This window comes from Physcomitrium patens, chromosome 14 (genome assembly GCF_059467195.1).
Source record: "Physcomitrium patens ecotype Gransden chromosome 14, ASM5946719v1, whole genome shotgun sequence".
NCBI lineage: Eukaryota > Viridiplantae > Streptophyta > Bryopsida > Funariales > Funariaceae > Physcomitrium > Physcomitrium patens.
Genome location: NC_143423.1, coordinates 11,895,215 through 11,919,517, shown reverse-complemented (window position 1 = coordinate 11,919,517; position 24,303 = coordinate 11,895,215). Strand labels below are relative to the sequence as shown.

The 24,303-nt window shown below is 37.8% G+C and overlaps 3 protein-coding genes across 6 annotated transcripts; 2 read left to right on the top strand and 1 right to left on the bottom strand.

Moving 5' to 3' along the window:
* Nucleotides 1-4,489: 4,489 nt before the first annotated feature.
* LOC112290991 (uncharacterized) lies at nt 4,490-6,419 on the top strand. 3 transcript variants are annotated; one of them, XM_024537898.3, is made up of 5 exons: nt 4,490-4,712; nt 5,000-5,099; nt 5,328-5,389; nt 5,542-5,626; nt 5,840-6,419. In XM_024537898.3, exons 2-5 carry the CDS (start codon nt 5,042-5,044, stop codon nt 5,998-6,000), a joined length of 366 nt encoding a protein of 121 aa, XP_024393666.1. In that variant the 5' UTR covers nt 4,490-4,712; nt 5,000-5,041; the 3' UTR covers nt 6,001-6,419. The 3 variants fall into 3 exon arrangements, with proteins under 3 accessions (XP_024393666.1, XP_024393664.1, XP_024393665.1); XM_024537896.3 differs by lacking the exon at nt 4,490-4,712 and adding an exon at nt 4,723-4,878; XM_024537897.3 differs by lacking the exon at nt 4,490-4,712 and having other exon boundaries at nt 4,802-5,099.
* A 1,947-nt stretch (nt 6,420-8,366) lies between these two features.
* LOC112291679 (conserved oligomeric Golgi complex subunit 2) lies at nt 8,367-13,673 on the bottom strand. The gene is made up of 12 exons (XM_024539460.3): nt 12,897-13,673; nt 12,337-12,546; nt 11,587-11,923; nt 10,932-11,093; nt 10,567-10,666; nt 10,227-10,439; nt 10,010-10,118; nt 9,670-9,870; nt 9,388-9,492; nt 9,050-9,172; nt 8,817-8,954; nt 8,367-8,620 (listed from the first exon to the last, which is right to left on the bottom strand). The coding sequence occupies exons 1-12, from the start codon at nt 13,377-13,379 to the stop codon at nt 8,507-8,509; spliced, it is 2,295 nt and encodes a 764-aa protein (XP_024395228.1). The 5' UTR covers nt 13,380-13,673; the 3' UTR covers nt 8,367-8,506.
* Nucleotides 13,674-14,492: 819 nt separating this feature from the next.
* LOC112291468 (ceramide kinase) lies at nt 14,493-20,922 on the top strand. 2 transcript variants are annotated; one of them, XM_024538895.3, is made up of 15 exons: nt 14,493-14,715; nt 15,250-15,329; nt 15,702-15,966; nt 16,223-16,375; nt 16,586-16,744; nt 17,085-17,177; nt 17,313-17,405; nt 17,575-18,073; nt 18,346-18,481; nt 18,903-19,058; nt 19,201-19,302; nt 19,430-19,547; nt 19,817-20,091; nt 20,214-20,280; nt 20,450-20,922. In XM_024538895.3, the coding sequence occupies exons 2-15, from the start codon at nt 15,298-15,300 to the stop codon at nt 20,588-20,590; spliced, it is 2,289 nt and encodes a 762-aa protein (XP_024394663.1). In that variant the 5' UTR covers nt 14,493-14,715; nt 15,250-15,297; the 3' UTR covers nt 20,591-20,922. The 2 variants fall into 2 exon arrangements, with proteins under 2 accessions (XP_024394663.1, XP_024394662.1); XM_024538894.3 differs by having other exon boundaries at nt 14,558-14,821.
* The last annotated feature ends 3,381 nt before the right edge of the window (nt 20,923-24,303 follow it).

Sequence of the window (24,303 nt, the reverse complement as noted above, 5' to 3'; positions counted from 1 at the left end):
AGAGTCGTGTAGACGTAGTTTTATAGAGAAAGAAGCGTCATAACAATCAGCAAACATCCTTTCGCTCACAGATGTTTGCTGGATAATGAAGTATGGTGTAGCAAACAAACGATGTATGCGAAACTTGAGCATTAAACGATTAAGAAAATACCCATTCTCCGTGTAACGTCTCACACCATCATCCCGAATACCTCTCGTTGATGGTCATTGACATAGAGACCAAAACCCGTCAGGCTATCCAGCAACACAGAAGAGAATTCAAATGAATAGCCTCGTGTCTCACTCGAAACCAAAACCTGAAGTTCAACGAAGAGTCTCGCTTTGGAGAAAACGGAATGTCATTGTGAATATGGAAACCTTCGGCATTAATCTGATGCAGCAGGAACGTTTTTTCTTCCTCAAAATGTGTACAAAGACACAGAATTACGTGCACCTTCAGTCCATACTACTGATATCAGAATGGAATACAATGTAATGAGCAAACTCGTAATCCAAGCAAAAGAAGTCCTACTGACATAGTATGTGCGACGTGATCAACCAACGTCAAAATTCCATGACAAAATTCCACAAACAAATGGTGCTTAATTGCGCGATCTCGATTCTCAGTGATGAACTGAATGTGAGGTCAAGGTTTAAGGGCTTATGAATTAGGGTTTATGGATACTGCTGACATACTGAAACAAACCCAACTAGAATTTATGAGGTATGTGTATTTATGCACTTGATGCAAATGTTGTGGAAAATGTATTCATATATTCAAAGCATTGACATAAATCAGCATAGTTACACGGTTTCATTGCACAGGAGCTTCAATTTGGTAAGATCTGATTCGTGTTATATCCCACTTTTTGAATGAATTTCTGTGTGTGTGTGTGTATGCGTTTGTGTGTAAACATTAAATTTTAGAGTGAATGTGTTGTATTTTGACATGGAAAAATGTGCTGTGGACTTTTTTTGATTGAATAAGTACAAATGACGCGTTGAAGATCCATGATTTTATGATTCAAAAAAGTTATGAGAAAAAATCTTTTGTAGTGTTGAAAATCTTTTGTAGTTTTTGTTTTTAGTGTTTTCAAATGATGGCACAATTAATGACTTGATGATCATTATTCGAAATTATGATAAAATGTGCGGAATGCAATAACTCATTGAACAATCTTGTAAGTTGTAAAGCGGTTTTTGCCTTTGCCCAACTATGAATCAAGCATAGCCAATTGTTAACAGAAGCAACACAACATCTATTACTTTTAACTTCTTTAATTGGAATAAGACACAACTTGAGATTCAAAAAAATGAAATAAAATAAAATAATTAATATGATCAGAAATTATGCACTTATTTAATAAGAAATTAAATAGAATAAATTATGTAAATGTATATGTGTAAAAATTAACAAATCTTCATCAAAAACACTTGTTTTTTGTAAAGAAATAGTTTATGCATGAATATGATACTTTGGAATTTTTACATGGATTTTAATGTTATTTTAGAGATTAAAATAAGTAAATTTTGATAACTATTACAAAGGTAATTTTCTTCTTTGACTGTTTGTTGAACTTCAAGACAAGTATTTTGATATATATATATATAAATATATATATATTTATTTCTTTACAAGTGATATTTTCCATCTACAAAAATTTGAAATCATATGTATATCTAAATACTTTTTATGTTACATTCATTTGATTTTTTTTATTTTATTAAATTTTTCATTTTTTTAATTATTACTTAAATCATATTTTTTGAAATTGTTAAATTGGAAAGATTTGCAATGAGGTAGTAGAATCCTATAGAAGTTATGATTTAAAACATTTAGTTATACTAATGTAATTCAAAAAAATAAAATAAAATAAAATATACAAACATACATACAAACATACATACATAGTAAAGTTTATTGTATGGTAAAAGAATTTTAGTTTCAAATTTATGCCAGATTTGAATTTAAAAATAAAAATACAAATAGATCATAGAATAATTGGATGAATAAAAAAAAATTAAAAGATTGAAAGATCAAAGTTTAACTTTAAATAAATAAATAAATAAATATATATATATATATATATATATATATTCACATAAAATTTAATATACTAATAGTTTAAACTTACCCTATTCATTTGCATAAAATATTAAATAGAACTTGATAAACATGTTTGTTACCAAGGTATCCATACAATATCTTCTTTGTCAATAATTCTACCATTTACTATCCACCATAACATGAAGACTTCCCCTCATCAATTTGTTGGCATCCTTCACATGATAACGGTGATGCAAAAACGTATTTTCTGAACACTATTTTACAATGCTAATAAGAATAATAATAATAATAATAATAATAAGAAGAAAATTTCTATAATAAACATTATCCGAGAGCTCAGAAGTATGTGTAGAGGTCATTGGGAGTAAAGCCACAATGGTAACCACAATATTCTATACTATTACAATCACATCCATTATTAGCCATGAAAGGCAAAATAGAAGACCATTTATTCTTCTTCAGTAGTACCATTTGTCTTTCATGCCAATTTATTGAAAATACATTTATATAATTTAAGTAGCATCATTTAATATAATTATGCAGACCGAAGTCAAATCAAGTACAAGAAAGTGTTGCTTGAACTCAATGCCCTACATTAAAATACTATTAAACCCGTTCATACTGAAATAATCAAAACAGAGAAAAGAAGAAAAGAGAAAGAAGCTGAATAAACCAATTTAAAAAAAAAAAAAAAAAAAAAAAAAAAAAAAAACTCATTTGAACATCGTAGGAGCAGCACCTCAATACTTGTTTGTATTAATGGAAAACGCAACCCACAATGCATATTTCATCACAAATGTAACATAGAAATAGTAAGAAAGAAAGGCAGAAAAAGTATGACAAGTCTGTGTTGGTTTTTTAGGCCTGAAGCTGTTTAGTTGTTTATTATCAGAGCAGATATTGATTGCATGCACAAGACTACGACGACCCAATGATACAAAAAGCAACAATTGGATGTCAACAAAGGCAAGAAAGTTAATGGCGTCTATAGAAAAGCGACAAGAGCGCGACGTTGTCCGGCACGCATCCAGCAATAATTGCCCCATTGAATCAACCCAACCCACATTTGGAACCGCGGCATCGACTCACAGATTCTCAATCAGTTGAGCCGCTTTTGGTTTGCAACGACCAGATCTCATGTGGGAGAGTGACAGATCTAGGGTGAGATTGAGAGTGAGATTTGCTGTGTTACGATCATCAGGTGCAGACTGAGAAACTGCGTCCATGGGTATCGCTTGTTTTATTTTCAAGCACGCTATCCACGAGGTCCTCACGCGCTACCGAAGTCGAAGTCTCTCTCTCGCGGTTTCCTTCGTGCACTGGACTGAGTTCTCATGGAAACCTGGACGAAAGAACACACTACGGTGCAACTGAAATGAACTGGCATGTTACAGGATCACCACCGCAAGCTTTTGTGTGCCTGAAAGTTTCCACTGCCATGGTCCCCATCCTCCCGTCGATTCGCCATGGCCTTTCGCTGTCAGCAACGAGCGCACGAACGGAGCGACATATGTCAGTTTATGTAAACTGCCTCCCACTACATTTATCTCGAATTTCTAGAAAAAAACGGATCCATGGATGACCAGCGGTAGTCGAAGTTCGGTATCTGCGTTACTCACGGACGAGACACAGTTTCCACTGTGATCTAATAAAAATACAATCTGGCAGTGGCACCGAGAGCTTGAAGAAGTGGAAACTGGCCCTGCAGTGTGAGGAGGAGGATCTGAGAGTGTAAATGTCGGGGTTGTAGTCAGCGAATGTCCAGGATTTTGTAGACGCGGAAGTGTCTACCTGCAGTTTCTGTTCCCCGCGAAATCAAGTTCTTCGGAACGGGCGGGATCGATTTGCTTACACAGAAGAAAGACGAAACGAGCGACCATGATTCATGTCAAACTCATTCACAACATCCCCACAATTATCGAGCCAGTAATAATACAACTTTCCGAAGTAGAATCATTCCACCTCGAGAACCATGCATGAATGATTGCTCACCAACATCCCAGTCTGTCCTCACTTATAAAAGTTATGCCTGGAGGGCATCAAGAGAGTCACCCACAGATTCTTTACATTCATTAGACATCCAAACGAAGAGATACACAAGAAGTCACTGTTTCAAAGATATGCTTTTCTCTCAACTTCAGCTTTTCATGTAAAGGCGTTTTCTTAAAATATGAGCTGTCTGCTCAAATAAGTATAAAGGCACACATTGAGCTCTTGTTATAGAAATGGTGGTGCGGATAAAAGAAATATTATAGTTTTTTTTCATTATTGACTCTATGTTTCATTCCCCAGCTCCATGAATGTTAACCGACCGACCAATATATCTTCCACAGAGTCATCCCCAAGGGCTCTGACAAGGTCTGGGTGAGCATGTGGATGCTACTGCTACAGCCCTCTTGACATAGCCGTTGCTATCGCTCGATCCTCTGATTGCCGTGAGCGGAAAAGCTTCCCTTTCGAGACGCTTCGGACTTGCTGAAAATAATTCTCGCCAACACACCAGATTCCATTTCGTTGAGGTTCCCTTGCCAATGGTGGATGATTGATTGCATCGGACCCACTCCCAGCTTGGAACTGTGCTGCCAGGGCACTCTCATAATTTTTCGTTGCATGATTGGAAAATCTGCTTCTCAAGAAAAAGAAGCATTCAGCGCGTATTGAACAGGTTCAGAGACTACAGTAGTGCTAGCTTTGATTGCGGTAGAGCGTGCCTTGATAGTCTCGCTAAGCTGGGGCTCGTTAGGAGATCGCGATCGCACTCGTCTACGACACTGCAGTTTGAAATTGTCGTCGCCGCCCGCGGAAGTTGACTCATTTGCAAGTGGCTACTGGTTAGGGGCACTAGCTTGCAATTCGTACTCGTAGCTTGAAAGTCAGTTTCTGGTACTCCTATTTTGCGGAGTTTTGCGGTGTTCGAGTCTGAAGGTTGAGAGTTTTGATTCTGTGCCGCAGATACTTCAATTGTGCCGTCATAAATCCAAAAGCTGAGCGGCAATGGCCTCGAAGTACATTGACGTTATGGGCGTTCTTTTGTTATTGCTAGTAGCCTCAGGTAATTAATATCTCAAAACTGTCACGTCTATTCCTCTTCGAACTTCCGGTGAATGCTACTTAGTACTTTTGTGTGTGTCTCGAGCTTCTGAAGCACGACAGAGTTTAGGGTATTTGGCCTTTGAGGCACGGCTTGCATCCAAGGAAGTAGAAGAAAGTATCGACATTTAGGATCTGAAAAATGGTTGAGGTGAGAGGATTTGATGAGTAGACATTTTGGAATCTGTAGAGGGCGTTCGGAAGTACCTGACAATGCAAGACTTGGCGAGAATCCAGGCTGAAGCTGCACAGGCAAGCAGCGTCATGCTCGATCCACAATAATTCCTTGAATTTGAAGCACTCGACAGTAGATATGAACGCTATGGAGGCTGTGAGAATGTCATACTGTGATTGGAAAATTTTGGCTGAAGGTCTAACAAGATGAGGTCTGAGTGGCTATGCAGTTAACTTCGATGTTGGAACTGAACAACCTAGCTAGTCGCCGTCTACTCGCACCTCCCAGCGTACACCGAACTGATATACAACTGTGTAAGTCCACACCATCTTCACAGTATCACAGGGACGTTGCAACCAGATCTCATCTCCAGAACTCTCTAGGACAGGGGTAGTGTATTCAACGAATGGCTAATCTCAAGGAATTCTAAGAGCAACAGAGATGAACCATGATTGTTCGAGGGTCCTGTGATGCCATTCCCGGAGGATCTGACCATCTGCATCTCTGACCATGTTGCTTGCTTGCAGTGTGCCAAGCACCCGGCAAAGAATGCCTCCCTGGTGAGCAGGTTCGATGCGAGATCGGAACCCACCTGGGGTGTGACTGCGAGTACATCAAGGCTTGCTTCCCCCGTGCTTCGGAGTGCTCCAAAACCAATGCCACTCACGTCGTCTCGTGTGGTTTTTGAGTCCGTTCCACTATTGTTGCAGCAACTGAGGCTCTATCACCAACGTCCGAACTATCCGAACAGATCAAGCAATGCGCTAGTCTGATTCAACCAGAACCTGATTCTAGTCATCGTCGTGCCTGCAACTTCGAGGAGGATCTGTTTGTCTGTCTTTCTGCCTGTTTGTCAGTCAATTGCAGACAGCCGTTGAAATCCACCGAAAGTAGGGATTATGCGGAGAGCAATAGCTGTTTGTATATTATACCATAGTGCCACGTTTTACGATAATATTAGGCTTACATTTCCAAGAGGGTTTCTATCTGCCCCGCATTCTACATGAAGGTTGCGAACAAGTCGGTGTTTTTGATGAAGATGGCAATTTATTCTGTCGTCATCTTCCCCAAGTCTTATTCATAGAAAAGCATTTTTACCTTCTCGTACTCCCAGATTTGTCTCAATCTGCTTTCATTGCTTGCTGGAGTGTGGCATCTGATTCAACTGTGGAATGAAGCCCCAATTCTAGATGCATTCTTCGAAGCATGTTGTTCGTGGAGAAGCTGTTTTTGGACATCATGTGCCTGTGGGAGATTCCTCTACAAGTTCCTGATATTAGTCATATATTTAAAAAAATTCTTGATTAAATTAATAAACATGAATACAACCATTTCTTAATATCATTAAATAACAACTGTTGATCTGTACAATAACAATGTGATTCTGTTAAAATAACACTACATTGAAAAGCTAGTGAGCATTGACTTTCTAATACTACTGTTGTAATATGGTTGAACCAACTATTAAAGAGTTAATACTTGAATATTAATTATGTCAAAATCTGTTCAACTATGGAAATGTTATAATTGCACACATATAGAGAGAAAGGGAGAGAGATCGAGATATGATGTTGTTATGTCTACTAATGTTAGACTTATCAATTAATTTTGGATTATTTTTACATGTTTTATGATTTTCAGATATATTTAATTATAAGAATTAGTTTTTTTGTTAAGCAATATTATATTCTTGAGGAGAAAATTTATGTAAGTATTGCAAGTGTTATACAATTTTTTATATCACTGTTTTAGTGATTTAAAGGCTAATGAGTTTATACATTTAAGGTAAAAAAATAATATCTTGGAATTTTATATGCATTAATGTTTTGTTTTCCATACCAGTATTCTTGATTTCTGATACTTGTAGCCTCACAAGTATGTACGAGTGATTATCAACATCTGTTATAACATTATTCACATTGTTTTAGTCTTTATCATTATTATTATATTTGAAATTTAACATTATTCACTTTATTTTTTCTTTTTTTTTGGAAGTAAAATTTATGTTAAAATCTATTTTTTCCGAGTAGAAAAAAACCGTCATTTAATTTACAAGAAAAGTAATAATTTATAAAATAATTCTAAAAATATTTGCAACACCAACTTAACACGTTTCATGTTTATAACAAGAAAGACATTATTATCTTTTAAATGAAATTATTTAATATACTAAATCCTAATCGCACAAGTCTTCCCCTTTATTAAATTAAAAAAAAAAAAATCTAATCATTTTATCCTCATCTATTAACATGCTAGTAGAATCCTATTCTACAATGAAAACGTGTCATAAGAAATGCAGCATGTTTATACTATTTTACTATTGGTATGCAACATGATCCATAGTATTTCTTAAACCTCAATTAAGATTTGACTTCCAACAAGTTATCAATGACACTTTTTACAAATCTTTTCACAAAATGAACCTTAGATGAGTGGAATACAAATATTACTTGGTTGCCTTACGAGATATTAATACAAAAACCTCTCATGGATGCCAACGTAGCATTCTCTGCATGTTCTGTAAAATCAGCCTAGCTAAATTTACAAGCTATCCCAGCTCAACTCGATGATCCAGAATCCAACCTCCAACTTATACGAAATAAAGTAAACGTACAATGCAAAATTTTCCGACACAGTAAAATCTGAGGAAATGAACGTCTTAGCAAGTCCTACCTAAGTTTCTTCCCGTTCCTAGGCTCGAATGAACTTGTGTGCTGTCCTTAAGCTGTTTAGACTGTAGATCAGTAGCTACCAATGGTGTAGCAAAAAACACGCATCCGTAACATCAACCAAAGGCGGTACAAGTGTTGCCACTCGGCAAACAGTGAGATCTGAAGGATAATATTATTCTGCAGAACTTGTATGCTCTTGTCAGGCCTCTAGATGGCTACATATATGCATAGTATGATGAAAAAGCAGAAGAGGCTCAGCACAAAGGTCCAATAGAACAGATCTTAATAAACAATTTAGCAATCGAATAGCTGAAAATGAAAACACGATAAGAGAGAGAGAGAGAGAAAAAAAAAAAAAAAAAAAAAAAAATACTTTGCTGCATACTGGGAAATAACTATCTGAATAAAAAGCATAATTTGAGAGTCCTTCGCATTAATGACCCAACCCACACAGTATGGTAACATGTGCCCGGTTATTTTAAGGTAAATAGCCTACAATTTCTACTAGTGATCAAAGATGGGCTAGAATTGGACAACGTCTTGCCTATCCTGAGGAGCAACGCATTGCCACAAGGAGATGTAGGCTGGTATGTCCGTTGCTTTGACTCCCAATGCTGCTAAACGGCGACCATATTCCTGTTAAGCATCCCAAATAAGACCCGGACAATTTAGAAAGAGTGTTGTGCACACCAAATGACACTCACATGTAACCCACTTGAAATTTCTAAAAAATCAGCAGAATTTGAAGCAAATTATAGACAGTACGATTACAGTATCAACCAGGATCTTGTCAATGCCTCAACTTAATACTAAGAGTTAATTAAAGGAATACCTGAACGTCTAAGAACAACTGAGCACAGATCTTATCAGAAAGGTTATCAGAGACGTTGTCATTAGTGTCAGCAGCTCCAGCACCTCTTTGCCGTGCACCTCGCCTCAAAAGCAGCAATGAGGCTTCCGTTTGTCTAGCCTGCAGACAAGAGCACCACATTAGGACTGAATGTCGGATCAATCAGATCAAGACAAACATGTTACCGAAGAACAAGCCAGGACAAGAACACTGACCATTGAAACCATGTCTCGTGCCAAAACGTCATATTGAGATGTTATTTTTTCTGACACCAAAGCAAGTAATTCTGCTTGCATCTCTTTCATTACATGGGCATATCTTTCATCTTCCAAAAATGCCTGCATAAAAAACAAAACGCACATGGAACCAATATCAAAACAAATCATTAAGACGAGGATAAAAACTAACTTCTGGAAAAAGCATGACCACAGATGAGTAACTCAAGTCAATGTGGGAGGCGAGCATGCATAAATCTCAAAGAGTAAACATTGCTCGTAAAGAAAACCTTCAACTCCACAATCACTAGGTTAGCGTCATGTGCGACAGAGTTGACCTTAAGTGGCTGGAAGACACTCGAAACATAGGGTGAGTGGCGACTGGGGAGTGGCCGATTTGTCATGCGGTATGTTGCGACGATACCTTTAGCTTGCTTGAGAACCTGCAACCAAGCAGGGTTGCTAACTAAGAACACAGCAAATAAACTGACTCATAACACTTATTAGATAGACTAGAGTATTGAACCATGGAAAACCAAGCTGCATTACACAGCAGTACGCGATAAGTTCTTCAGTAGTTCCGATGGAAGTGAACTATCACAAAGACGAAACACTCTTACCTCTACACATTTATCGGTCAAAGCATCCGTGAGAACATCAGACAGAGCAGGTACCATAGTCGACAAAGATCGAAGCCCCAGATTCAGGCTTTCACGCACTACCACCACAACATTATCCGGGCTACCATTAAGAAGAGCTAATACTTTATCAACATGTGAACTCTTCACCATACGAACCAGAAGCTCTACATCGTGTCTTAGCTGCACAGAAAACAAACTCATTAGTGTACACCTACCTCACCAACTTAGCCCAACCCAAAGAGCCCCGCTTCAAGGAGGAGATGCATGTCTAGGAAGTAATGGCAACACAAAGTTCTTAAGTTGAAGATTAGAGCCCTACAAGGGCAAAGTCTTCAGGAGCAGAGGCTAACGACCACTCGCCTCCTGGATAGTTAGTCGCATCGCCAGCTTTGCGAGCAGCCAAACCAGCTGATAACCACGTCGCATATCTAAGAAATTTTCCAATTACCGAAGTTAATACAGATGAACATGGGATGAAATCGAGTAACAGAGAATGCATACAGCAAACAAACAAAATAAAGACGAGATGGCCAAACCTTGACAGAAGTTGGAGTGTAAGACGCAGAAATTTATCAGAGATGGCATCAATGTACACATCATCTTGCCAACAGCGTTGCAGGCACTCCCAAAGCGAGACACTAGAGCTTACAGCCAATCCAACCTTGCTCTCCTCAGCTATATCCGGAGATTTTACTGCTGCGGGAGGTCCGGCAAGGGCGCTATCTAGAGACTGCGCAATTTCTTGGAATCTAACAAGAGATTATTGGTTACACACCTGCATTAGCTCATCACCAAATGCCAGAGGTCGTCTCTTCCAAAATAAAATATAGCATCAGGATGAAAACATTAGTGGTTCTGATAGCAAATCAAACATACCTCAAAGTAAAATATATTTGTAGGTTCCATTGCTTGAGGAAATCCGTGTATGCAACCGATGTACGAAAAGCACCTACTGCATTTTTTGAACGACAGTACCCTGCAAAAAGGTAAACAAACCATAAAGACACCGCCATACCAACAGCAAATACTTGATATTGTGTTTGACCCATGTCCCAGCCAACAACACTAGACTCCTGATGATGAAATAATAAGCATTCACATGAAATGGCAAGAGAAGCCAATAATGGTAGGGTAGAACAATCCCTTCAAAAAAATAGTAAGAAGCTTCCACAGAAGCCACATAAAGGCACATGAAGTTACAGAGCACAAAGCATAGTAAGAATTGAGGCAATAAGCAATACCTTCTAGAAAACTTAAAAATTTCAGACTGGACTTGTAGTTCACCAAAAACTCTTTAGGTTTTCCTGGGGAAAAAACACCCGGCTTTCCAGTTTGTAGAGCCGAAAGTACCTCCTTCAAAATTGAACTGCTCAAAAAGTCGAATACTAGAAGACCGGAATTCGCTGCAAGAATCCAAAGGAACAAGGCAAGTGCGTCAGTCACACATAACATCTCTACTTTTGAACACGTATAGTCACCGTATGGGGATGAATAAGAGATACATCAGATGTAGCGCAGGATTTGATACCTTTGATCTTTACAACAATGTGTTCTATGACCATCCGCTGCTCACCATCCTATTAAAAACTTTTAGTAGCATCAGAGAACAGTCGATATTTTCTTTCAATGTGTTCTTATCAACATACTATCACTCTCATGGTAACTTTATTAATGTCATTGCAATATGGCACCATCGAGTAGCTGTGCACTGAAGTGTCTAATGACATGCTCCACCAATGCAGGCAGGTACATGGTCTTGTAAACGTAGCTTGAAATGGCGAAGGCATTCAATAAGTAACACGGTAAGCAACAAGAAACTTCCGGACTCTCAATATGAAGTAACCCCGAAAGCAATGTTAGGGCACAATGATAGGTACGGTAAGAAGTAATAAATACCTGCCGCAGCCTTGTCAAGAAGAAACAGGCAATCAGTTTGAATGTAGGCCTTAATTTCTTCCAAAAACTCTTCAAACCTATCACTTCTTGGAGCCACTGCAACTCCCGTTGGCGGTGAGAGAAGAGCTTTCTGTACAAATGGCGCCACAACAGCAGATCGAAATGCCTCCTCAGCTCCAGCACTGTTGTCTATTGCAGCGTATGCACGTAAACAGTGAATAATCACAGTTTCATTCCGAAGTTCAAGACCCCTCACAAAACAGCGCCTTAAACTAGCATCCAAAAACGCATCTGCGCTCCCTATGCGAGGTTGCATATTTTGAATGAATGGCAAGTCCTGTGGAAACACGATAAGACGAGATTGAGATAAAACTATGTGAATATCAAAGAGTATCATGGTGGACAATCTCAATAAACCAAACATACCTTCACAAATGTATGTAAAATTCAGGGCGTAGCTGGTTGCAAACAAGAGCGACCTTTTAAGTCATTTTATGTTGAAACCTTCACGACTAATGTGTGGGACTCTGAGCAAGTGGCACAAATGTGACACTCTGTGTAAAAACAAAATATCATAACTTGAAATCCACAGAAGAAAAGCGGAACTGCAAGATAATTATTTGAACAAATTTCCTACATTAATTCGTACTTTCACTTGAAACTATACGGGCTAGTGACAAAAAAGAGAGTACAAATGAATATTTTGAATGTTGAGACATGCGCATGAAAAAACATAAATCATAAACAAACCTCAGCACGCGCAACATAGAACTTCAATCGATTCATTTCGCTAGCTATTCTTTCCAGTAATCGACTCCGTGCTTCCTCCGGACTGGCACCCTGCTCTTCTCCTAAGTTGCTGTTGCTGTATACTCTCCTAAATCCGTCGTTCCTTTCAGCTGGAGGCACCTGCGGCCCTTCTTCAGGCATACTTTGCAACTCCAGTAGAAGCTTCTCAACCTGCATAATTTTCGGCTAATCTATCAGTGAAGTTCATTGAATAAACCTGAAAATTTGTTGCGTAAAATAACTGGATCTCAATTACCGTTTAAAGGTTCGGAATATAAATTGGTATCGCCCAATAACAAGTTGAAAATTTCCGAAAGCCGTAATGTAAGTACAGTATACTTCGATTTGGACCGCTTCAGCTATGAGGAGCAAGGATTTTGTCCTATTTATTACTCAAGTGCAATTTTCAAGCTATGTGTTGGGCATAGACAATGAAGAAAGAGGCTAGCAAAATTGCGTGAAGAACGCATACGCGATACAGAAGAAACCACAGGATAGACAAGAGTAGACAGGAGATGAACCTTGGAGACAACATGAGAAGTGTCCAATAGCAAATCCAGCATTTCTCTTGAAGCGGACGCATCCGCCCGTCTCTTCAACCCGTCTTGCAATAAAAGCAGCGTGCTGTTCACATTATCCCTCACCACGACAAGCTTCCCCCGGAGCTCGTTCAAGGGCATACGCATACGTAGCACGGCGCCATCGACGTCCACAAGCTTCGTAGTCAAGTTTACAAAATCAGCATAATCCCTATTAATAAGCTCCACCAGCTCGCTTTTCAACCCTCCCAAATGATCACGAAGCTCGGCCCTTAGGGTTTCGAAGGGCACAAAGCGTCGCAGATCTGAGATGTAAGCCTCCGCATCAAAAGAACCAGAGAGGAACGCATCTTTCTTAAACCACAAAGGCCCCGAGCTATCGTCCTGGAATAGAGACGCCACGGACTTGTGGCTTAACGGCAGCTGGAGTGGAGATGGAAAATCGGTCTCCGCAACTGGGGCCATGGTTGCTGATCTCAGCTACAAGGAGAAAAGAGACTAACAACACGAACACTGCACACACATGCTCAGCCTCGCCATTGTGCCTCCAAGATCACCTGCCCTCAGGCATTTTTCACCGCATGCACCACAAAAATGTCCTCAAAGCTCATTCCCTGGCCTCGGAAACTCGCTTCCGATCCGATCTCAGAGCTCGCAGAGTACTGTGCAGCGCACGCAAGATGGTCTCCTCTGGGCCCCTCTCCACCGGTCTCTTCTCGGTATCGCCATTCATTCAAGGTGCTCACACACCATCATGTCCTCCTCCCCCCCCCTCCCCTTCTTCGCACGTCCTTGCTTACTTACGCACCTTTTTTTAATCCTCTTACTACGACTTTTAATGACTCCTTCAAGCAGAGCAACAATCTAATATCGTCGTTTTTGCAAGTATTGCTATCCTGTGAGATTCCATGTCATTTTTTGAGTTAATTTTTTCCTTCTTATTCTTGAATCCTTTATTGTTGTCTTTCGCGGTTGTCGGATTGTGATTCTGTGGTACAGAATTTATACAAGAAAATACACAAGTATACGAGCTTCTGTTTATTTTTGACCAATCAAATGCTATGGCTATATCTATTTTTATTTTATTTTTATTCTTCAAATTTCCTGTGCTTACAGAATTAGATATAAACCAACTTCAAACTATTCATAGACTCATCGTTTCCTATCTTTTCAAAGATTATGTCTATATATCTATGTGTACATGACAATTTTTTCTCTATTTGAAACTGAGAAAAAGTAATTGTGAAGTTGTACTCTTAATTTAATTTGTAATCTATATATATATATATATATATATGTTGTTGTTAAATCCGAAGATGGAGATCTAGTAAACTGAAACTGAGCAAATCGTTACGGAATTTGACGATGAAAATCGCACAAACAGAAATGCCGTCCATGACGTTTAAACAGCCACATGTATATATATATATATATATATATATATATTTGTTTTTGTCGAGTTGGCAGAAATAATATCCTGAGTTGGCGACTGACGCCACATCGGACTCCGCTTCTTTCCGTCGCAGCTTCGACGAACATCAAACTTCCTAGCAACTTCAGTGCGATTTTCGTGGTGGTCGCGAATGCTGAGATTTTGCGGTTTTGCGGTTCCGAGAATGATCGACGAGGCAAATGCACATCGATGTTGACGCGGAATTTATAAATTAGCTCCTTATTTATTTTTTTACTTTTATTTTTTTTGTCTTCCTTGTATGTATAATTATTTTTCCCGAAACCATCTTCGTCCTCAGTTGCTGCTGCTGATGTGAGAGTTCCTGTGATCCGAAGGCGATTTCTGAAGGTCAGATTCTAGGGCTCCAAACTTGATCTGGCTTTGTCTGGATGGAGAGAGCTTTTTGGATTTGATTGATTCGCAGTAAAGATTAGCGAGGACAGTGTGGATCCTGGTACGCGCATTGGAGCTTGATGTCGGATGAATTTTTCGAATGATGTATCTTGCTGTAGGATTGTAATGGCGTGCGTTCCTTGAAATACTGAGAGATTTGTAGGTTTGATTCAGTGCCAGTAGGCTCCCTGTTTGTAATGTTTGACTGGAAGTGGAAATTGAGTTGAATGTAGATTTTTTAACGCAGCTGGACGTAAATCTTTCACGTCATGTCTTTAGGTTCTGCTACAAAGAAACGTGTCGACTATCTCTGTAGTTGGAACAGCTTTTGTAGAGAAAATCTCAGATAACGGCCTCGAACATGTAGTTCTAATGCACCTAGAAAACTGATGTTTGCTCAGCACCAATTGAAAGTCTTTTTGCTTTTCTTGACTCCCTTACCTAAAACTTTTTTTACGCATTGCCTTGGTGGCAATTTTGGTTCTGCAGAGACGAAGAAGGAGGAGGAGGAACGTTCCAGCTGTAATGCAATTCTAAATGGCGTTGGGCGAGGGTCCCACGAAAGGCAGGCAAGTGAAAGGCTGACAATCTCTGCTTTCAATCATTTTGCTTTATTCTACTGAAGAATGGAGTTGGTAAGGGTAGTCCACACGTCACATAATGTAGTGAAATGGGCCCCTATGCTGGGATTGACATTGCACATCATTTTTTTGGTATATGTATGATCATTTGCATGATTGGGCTTTCAACCCTTTAAATAGGCGCGTTCTGGAGATATTTTTTGTTATTTGATCATGTTACCTGTGTTATTGCCATCACTTGTACATTCCTCTTAAGCTGTATGGCTACCATATTGTTTTCATTCTCATGTTTGATGCATGTGCACTCTATTAGCAAGAGCTATGGCCGTTACATTTATGCTTTTCAATGCTCATGCACAGGGTGATGAGAAGCGATAATCATCGATATATATCAATTGGCACTGCCCCTCAAGAAGGACAAGATGTGTATATCAAAGAACCGTGTAACAGTGGAAGTAAGGGTGATTGTTGCGGTATGTCCAGATCTGGCAGACGACATTCCTGTGGAAATGGTAACACAGTGATGGAAGACACATTTTATCTTGAAAATGTTGGTCAAGTTACGCTAACGCTTTCCAACACTCATCTTTTGTGGCGTGCTGTCGAGGATGACAATCAGAAGCTGGTATTAATCGTGACCCTGCATTGTTTTCTTCTAGTATAGAAGTCTAGTAGAGTATGTTTATTTGATTGAATGCTACGTAGATCTGCAGGGTCCATTTTTTGTCGTTGTTTATCATTACCGTTTTAAAAGACGTAGTCTTCTGGAAGAAAGGATATTGTATCTTTTTTTTCAAGTCGTTTGGGCGGTTTTTTAAGCCTAACTTCGCGTATCAAGTGCTTTGAGTGGTGCATTAATTATTTACAGTGTTGGTGAATAGGATGCAAATGCGTTACTGTGCTGTAGAAATACAATCAAGGATACTGAAGGACACCTGCCGATAGCAGAAGTTTTCGCCGTAAAATCATTAGATTTAGGTCCTGTTAACCAGGCCAAAGTGCAGTTGTGTGGAGGTTCTCTCGCACCAAAGCAGGTATGCGAATTTTTACGTGGAATACCATCGTCGTAACCATGTCTCATTTTTTAAGTGTCAAGTTCTGGTGTTGCTGGTTTAAATAGTGTCGATATGTTTCCAACTTTGCAGTCAAAAGTGTAATATAGCAATGTGCTGTTATGACATTATAGAATATGACTTTAAGATGGCATTTGCTTGTGTGCCTTGTCCTCATACTTGGAAGGGTAGTTGCATAGGGTTGAAGTGCATACGTTCGTGCGTTTCGATGGCAAGTGGGTCCCAAAGGTGTATGTGTTCGGGCACTCCAGTGCTCCTGATGTTCAGCAGTGGACTCAACGAATCCAAATGCTACTACATGGAGATTCTCGTAGGCCAAAAGAATTGCTGGTGCGTTTTATTTAGATGAACCGTAAACGTGCAGTATTTTGTGATGCTCCAAGTGTATTGCCTGGTTATGTGGAGTTCAGGACATAACTTGTCATGGGTATGAAGTAGTAGGTACATGATGTTTGATTTCAAAGGTGGATTCAAGTCATTTATAAGCTCCTTTGATTGCGTTGTTATTCTTGCTTCTGTGTCGGATGTTGTGATATGAAGAAAATAATCGTGTTGTCTTTTTAGGTGTTGCGTGGTTGAACGAATTATGTAAAGATCTTACCTGCCTACTTGCTATATGTTGCTGCACGCAAGCAAGTAATCAGTTGCTTTGGTGTCTTATTTAATACAGGTCTTCGTCAATCCTTATGGAGGAAAGGGATCTTGTGTCCAAACATGGAAACGCGTAGCGTCTCTGTTTGAGCTGGCGAAGATTAAAGTGACGGTAGTTTCTAATCCTCATACATATCCTTCGGGCGGTTTGCCTTATGTGAATATTAATGTGTAAGAACTCAAATGTTTTACAGCTGTGTTTAGTGATATAATTTGAAGTCTTTTCGTATGTCCTTGATTGTTGCAGGTGGTCAAGACTGAAAGGGCAGGCCATGCACATGATATAATGGAACGTGCTACGACAGACGAACTCAATGCTTTGGATGGCGTTGTTGTTGTGGTTTGTTGTTTGCTGACTGATTTTGCATAGGAGGCAAATTTCGTTTACTTCAAGCTGGATATTCACTTCTTTCTTTTCCCCTACATAAGTGTTGCTCTTAAGTTATTTGTAAGGTTGCAGATACATCAACAGAACGAATTGCTCCTTACAATTTTTATTAAATTTGTAGGGAGGAGATGGCTTCTTCAACGAAGTATTGAATGGCTTGGTTATGCATCGCCACAAAGCGCAGCCTGCCGTTATGCCCCAAACATTGAATAGTTTCTATAAAAAGCGGACGCTTCTTCAACAGCGTAATTCTGAGGCCATTGTAATGCCTAAAGGCAAAGGAGGCTTGATAGAGCTATCAGTTGAAAATTCTCCAGATCAGTATCCACTACTCCAGAATGGAGCTGTCCCTTTATCCTTAGAAAATGTTAACGGTCAAGACGCCAAGAATGTTGACAAGGGCACACAAACTAGTTCGAATGGGGCTGGGTGTGACGGGTTGCATGCAGCTGTAAACGACACACTGACTCAAATGACTGAAGATGGGTTGCTAAGACAGGCTGATAGTAATTCAAGTTACTGCTCTATCTCTCACAATATGCCAGTACAGGATGAACAAGGAATTTTTTTGCAGCCTGCAGCAGTTCCAGCAGAATCAATTATCGGTACAAAGAGGAAAGGTATGTGCGCAATTCACCTAACTTCTTGAAGTCATGTCTCAGTTGAGTCTGTTCTTGGAAAAGTTTAGCACCATTTTTCTTCCGAAGCGCAGCATGTTGGGATGTCGTAAGTACGTTAATGTAGGTAAGAGTGAATTCAACGTTGATGGAAAGGCCGATTTCTGCGGTCGATTTCTCGCAAATCTGTTGTGATTGGGAAGGAGGGCGATGTCAACACTTGATTTTGTTGTATTATGGATTCTTGTGATGAAGCTCTAAGCTATGGGTTGCAGGTGATGCTTCTGACTTCACTCCCTCGAGTCGAAGAGGTATAGAATTGGAGAATCCTAACACCTGTTTATCGAATTCTAATCCCAAACTGCGGATTGGAATAATACCTGGCGGGTCTACAGACACTGTTGTTATCAGGTATGCAGCGTCTAACTTCGAACATGTTCTTCAGAACATTGACTCGCTGGTCTTACTGCTATGCGATGTAATTATAAGTTGATAATTTCGTCTTCTGAAGCCCAAAAGTTTGTTCTACTCTCACTGAGCTTCACCCTTTTGCACACGATCTTTGATTGGTTGGGCATAATTTGGCCACAAGGTACTTGTTTCAGTCTAATTACGTGCTAGGGTTTTGAGTTCCGTAAGTGCATATGTTCGGGTTGGTTTTTGCGATGACATAATTGGATTTTTAGAATTCAGTTGGGAATATCTGTGAGCCTTAAATTTAGTTGCTACCTGTTCCCTAGAGTCTTCTATTAAATCTGTCTCTGTTGTCAAAGAGATTCATCCTCATATTGGTGACTGCCTCTTAAATTTCCATCTTGGTTCACATGTACAGTACAACAGGGACACGTGACCCATTAACATCAGCGCTTCATATAATTCTAGGAGACAGCATGCCTCTGGATATAGTAAGAGTTACTGGCTGGAGAAACGATCCGGAGGCGTCACCAGATGAGAAGCCTGAAGTTCGTTATGCAGCATCGTTTGCTGGGTAGGGATGCATCTGAATTAGACATTAATTAAGTTGTGTAAACATAGACATTTGTGGATCTTACTACCCTTTGAATGGGTTGCTGATTGTATGCGAACACAATGCATGCGCTCACAGTGTTTATTGACGATCTTTTTGACAGATATGGTTTCTATGGAGATGTGATGAGGGAAAGCGAGGAATTACGGTGGATGGGTCCTGCTCGTTATGATATTGCAGGCTGTATGGTCTTCTTAAAACACAAGTGAGATTTTCTTCCTTTTCTGTTCTTATCAATGGCTAAGCCATCTCCTTAATAAAGGCTTTTTGGAAAGATTATTCCAAGGGACGGCTGCATGACACACGATTTGTAAACCGTGTGTATGTAACAGAAGTTATGAGGCCGAAATCTCATTTTTAGATATCCCATCAGATCCCCAGAAAGAGATACCTCAAGGCCCTTGGACAAGAAAGACATCTATCAAGACCAGACCTGATGACAACAAAAAGGTATATTCACTGTATTAAAATTGTGTAAGAATAAAATGCACCTTGCAAGGAGTGGTTCAACGTGATTTTTTTATTGTGTCGTTAAACCACATTATCCTCGATAAACCTTCACAACCATCCTTTTTGAGTGGAGTGTTGGAATTTACTTGAGCGTTTCTTAAGTTCTTAGTTTTTTCATAGACATACCATTTTTTACAGTTCGTATCTCAGATTCTAAATCTCAAGCAATAATTTGCTGCATCGATGACAGTGGCTGTGTAATCTTGTAGGTCGTATGCCTCGCAAATTGTGCAGTTTGTGCAAGTGGGTTTGATTTCTCCCACGTAATCAACAGTGACAGTGACACAGAGGGGCCCCGACAACAAGAGAGTAGTAAAGGACCAACATGGAAAACATGCCATGCGAAGTTTCAGAGCATAGGTGCCGCAGTCATGTCTTGCCGGAATGAGAAAGCTCCGGAAGGAGTGGCTGCCCATGCACACTTGGCAGATGGACTGCTTCATCTAATCCTCATTCGAGAGTGTTCTCGTCCTGACTATCTCAGGTTTGTTTTATAGTTCTCTTTAATTCGAAGCCAAAATATTTTACTTGCTGTGAAAGAAGGGAAGACGAGTCTTTTTATCATAGTCTAGTTTCTTTCTTAATTGATTGGGGTTTTCTAAACAGGCAGCTGCTGCGCTTGACTAGACGTGGTGCGGATCCTTTCAATTTTCCATTCGTTGAGCATCATAAGGTGTGAAGCTGGGTCAATCTTCTGACATGATTTTTCTGATTAGCTACATAGTGTTGCCTCTCACGAAATTACTGGTACGGTTGTTCTTCCCTACAAGGCGTATCTCTGAATTGCTACATTATAACCAAAACTCTATTCTTACTTGAGCTTACGTTTGTTTGTGTCGCAGACACCCTTGTTCACGTTTTTGTCACATGGGGATAAGGAAAGCGTGTGGAATGTGGATGGCGAACTTCTCCCAGCGCGTCAGCTTACGGGACAAGTATTCCGTGGGCTTGTCACTCTGTTTGCAAGGGGTCCGGAAACCTGAGTTGGCGATATCGCTTGTAATTTCAGCTCTTTTAGGTGCAGATGAATATTAGCACTTGTGTACCTGTGGTAGAATGCTCAGAATGCCTTGTTTCTGTAGAGATGTACACGTGGCAATACTCAGATATGTCTGCCGTTATAAGCTTTAAGACAGTAGTGAGACCCCAGCATTCTGTGAAATTACTCCATTAATCAGGGAGACAAGTCGAGGGGAATGAAACAACCCCAAACACCATTTGTTGCAGTGCTGAGGCTCCCACTCAATGGAAGCTACAAAATGTTCGTAATTATTTGTTGCAATCATCAACGAGGCATTCTATTGGTGAGCTGCGATATTGATCTGTGCCAGTGCTATATATGCGTCCATAAACCCAAGAAAAATTGACGCACATGGAATACATCAAAGGAGCTTCACCGTGATTCTGTGACAGTGAAATGCTGAGAGTGACAGAAGTCATACTCGCCTTGTTCTGGAAAGACGATTACACTCCTCAAGACGTAGAGAAATGGGCGTTGGGTGGGTAACATTACCCCCCAGCAAATTGTTCATGGTTTGAAGTCATAGATATTCTCAATCCTTTCAAACCCATGACCTCTCTTCATTTGACTTACAATTGTGCCAATGTTGTCGAATGGGAACACCTAACCGATTATTATTACTCGGTGATCTCGTTATCGGGTCCAAATGGCTGTATATCGCGTGTGATGCTCGAAATAAAAATCTATCCAGGTAGGGTTGATGATACAAGATCGGCGATTTTCTGACTTGGGTGGAAGTAGTTTATGAAAAAAGTTGGTTTACAGATCAGTAATTGGGTCATCTTCTGTCTGATTAAAAGCTCAAGTTTTTACATCCTCTATCCTCAATTGCAAGTGGAGATGATACATAGCAAATTCGTCTTGTAAGTAGAGGATAAAGAAAATCAGCTTATCAATCACGGCAGTGATGATACTATGATCTCATTAGCACCTCCTCACCCAAACCACGTTCTGGAGCCGATCCAAGGCTAGTAAGGTTCCTTCATCTTATGTGATTGCAAAACGTGGCAAAAGGAGAGATATTGGAATGCCTTCGAGCTTTCTATCAGGCATTTGCTGCTAGACCTTTGTAACATATAAGCATAGTTAGTTTCCTTCTTTGCTTGAATACACGTCTATATCTTGAACACTAAACCAATTGAATTAATAGTCTTGTTTTGAGATACCATTCTATTTTTCTAATCTCATTGATTAGTGTTGAGTATTCTTTCCAATTTGGTCGTATAGTTTATAAATTTGTACTTAAGTAGTTTTGTACTTGAGTATAGTTCATAAATTTGTGCTTGGTTTTTCAATTACAAAACAATAGATCAAATTTAATGAAATCAATTGGTTCATAAAATAATTTAAGATTTATTTGGTTTTCTTCACTTTCTTTTAATATAGGTACTGCTTTTATTATTCATATAAAACCATCTAATAAAAGAAGATTATGCATCCTACGACAACCTATTCTTTGATTTAATTTGTTTAAGGTTTTTTTTTTTTTTTTTTTTTTTTTTTTTATATCTCCAATAGAAGGCATGTGATTGGAAACCTATCTAGTAAAGATCTAAGACCTTAGGTTGTAATAATGTAAAATATAGATTTAGTATTGGAATTAATTTATGTTCTTGAAGTCGGAAAACTACCAATGGATCTTCTATTATACTATAAAGATCAATCCTATTATCATTTTTAAACACCTAAGGTTCTATGTTAAGAATGTCGTGACATTTAGAAGATAAAGAAGTAATAAAATATTTACAAAAATCCTTATGTGCCTAAACAAGAGAGAACATCATCTTAATTTGTCCAAAGTCTTTGATTTTGTTGTTTTGAGTATAAACAATATCAAAAAAATATTGCATATTATATATATATAATTAAATTTAATCAAATTAATAGAAATTCTAATAATGACGTGTTATGGTTCCTATTATAAAGACATATGTAATAGAAAATAGAATATTTTTGGTAGAAAAAGTTAAAAGTATTAGACCATTACATGCTATGTTTTCATTTTCTTAGTCTAATTTTTAGATTAGGAACATTTTTTATTATATGAAAATAATACCTAACAACAATCTTATAGCTATTTTTTTTGTAAGTAAAGAATAATTTTTATTATTTTTTAATTAAGAAAAAAAATTATGCTTTAAATTTTTAAAGTTTTAATGCATACATAATCCACATAATAAAGAGAATTTTTCAAGAGTCTTTAAGATTGATTACACTTAAGTTTTTTTTATTTTTTTTTATTTTTTTATTATTATTTATTTATTTATTTATTTATTGGCTTACAATATTTATTCCATGTAATTCTTGAATATGTCTAAGATTAACAATTTTCCTAAATATAAGTTTTTACAAAATCTTCATATCTCAATTAATTTTAATATAACTAATCCAAAATTCTAAAAATAGTAAAAGATTATCAAAGTATTTCTAATCAAAAATAATATAAAAAATAAAATAAAAATAGTGCTATATATATTAATTTTTTAAAAAATAATTAAATTAATTTTTTTAAAAAATCACATTATATAATAGGATATTAAAGCTTATACAAAATTATAAATAAAGTAAGAAAGATATTACTCTGCAAGGAGAATCTTTAGAAAAACCAACCAAAACAAAATCTTTTTTTTTTTGTTCTTTCTTAAAGACTTCATGTTGTAGAAGTAATAAGTGCAAAGAGATAATCATTATTGGAGAAGCAACACGGTTTGATTAAAAATTTTGAAATGAAAAAGGCAATCATATCTACTACCATTTTTTAAGTCCTTAAGTAATTAATAAAGTAATTTTTCTTCCTACAAAGCTGAATTATATAATTTGCATCGTTTTAGTACAAAATATTGTTATTGCATGGCAAATTAAGTTGTAAAAATATGCTTTAGACATGAATCTCTTTATAGAAGCCAATAATGATAATTAAATTAAATTTCTATTTATATTTGTTTTTTCTTCAAATCCAATGGTATTTGATTTTTTTTTGGTTTAAATTACATAATCTTGATATTGCTTAAGAATTGAAGAAATTCTTAAGAAGAATAAATTTTTAAGTAAGCAAGTCATCTCAATCTTTATTTATAGAAGACAGAGAATTTATATGAGCTACTAAAAATGATATAAAATTTATTTTTTATGCAACATCAATGGATAGGTCAATAATACTACCTTTATAAGACAAGCCTCTTCAATATAAATATTTCAAGGATATATTTGAGAAGTAAAAAGAAAATATGTTACTAAAATATCAAGCTTATGATTGTACAATTGAATTATTAGATGTATTTCAACTTCTACACAAAATAATTTATAATCTATTACAAACCAAATTGGACACTTTGTAAGAATATATTGATGGAAATTTGACTTAAGGCTTCATTTAATATTCTAAATTTCCAACTAGAGCACCAATCTTATTTATCAAGAAAAAAATGATTTTCTTCATATGTATATTGACTATTATGGTTTTAATAAGATTGTAAAGAAATATAGATATTCTTTATTCTAAATAGCAAGATTTTTGAAGAAACTTAAAAAAACTTATATCTTCACCAAGATTGATCTTTGAAGAGTTCACAATCTTATTTATATTAAAAAACAAGACAAGTAGAAAATTACCTTTGAAGTAAAGTATGGCCATTTTGAACTAATATTATGCTATTTGGCTTCACTAACGGCCTT

Excerpts from the sequence above, each read along its gene's own strand:
- LOC112290991 (XM_024537898.3), top strand. The coding sequence starts at position 5,042 with ATGGCCTCGAAGTACATTGACGTTATGGGCGTTCTTTTGTTATTGCTA. Across the intron at positions 5,100-5,327 it reads GTTATTGCTAGTAGCCTCAG|AGGGCGTTCGGAAGTACCTG; the intron begins GTAATTAATATC and ends TGGAATCTGTAG. Across the intron at positions 5,627-5,839 it reads CCGAACTGATATACAACTGT|TGTGCCAAGCACCCGGCAAA; the intron begins GTAAGTCCACAC and ends GCTTGCTTGCAG.
- LOC112291679 (XM_024539460.3), bottom strand. The coding sequence starts at position 13,379 with ATGGCCCCAGTTGCGGAGACCGATTTTCCATCTCCACTCCAGCTGCCG. Across the intron at positions 10,440-10,566 it reads CAAATATATTTTACTTTGAG|ATTCCAAGAAATTGCGCAGT; the intron begins GTATGTTTGATT and ends ATCTCTTGTTAG. Across the intron at positions 8,621-8,816 it reads AGTTGTTCTTAGACGTTCAG|GAATATGGTCGCCGTTTAGC; the intron begins GTATTCCTTTAA and ends GATGCTTAACAG.
- LOC112291468 (XM_024538895.3), top strand. The coding sequence starts at position 15,298 with ATGGCGTTGGGCGAGGGTCCCACGAAAGGCAG. Across the intron at positions 19,059-19,200 it reads TATGCAGCATCGTTTGCTGG|ATATGGTTTCTATGGAGATG; the intron begins GTAGGGATGCAT and ends TCTTTTTGACAG. Across the intron at positions 19,303-19,429 it reads ATGGTCTTCTTAAAACACAA|AAGTTATGAGGCCGAAATCT; the intron begins GTGAGATTTTCT and ends TGTATGTAACAG.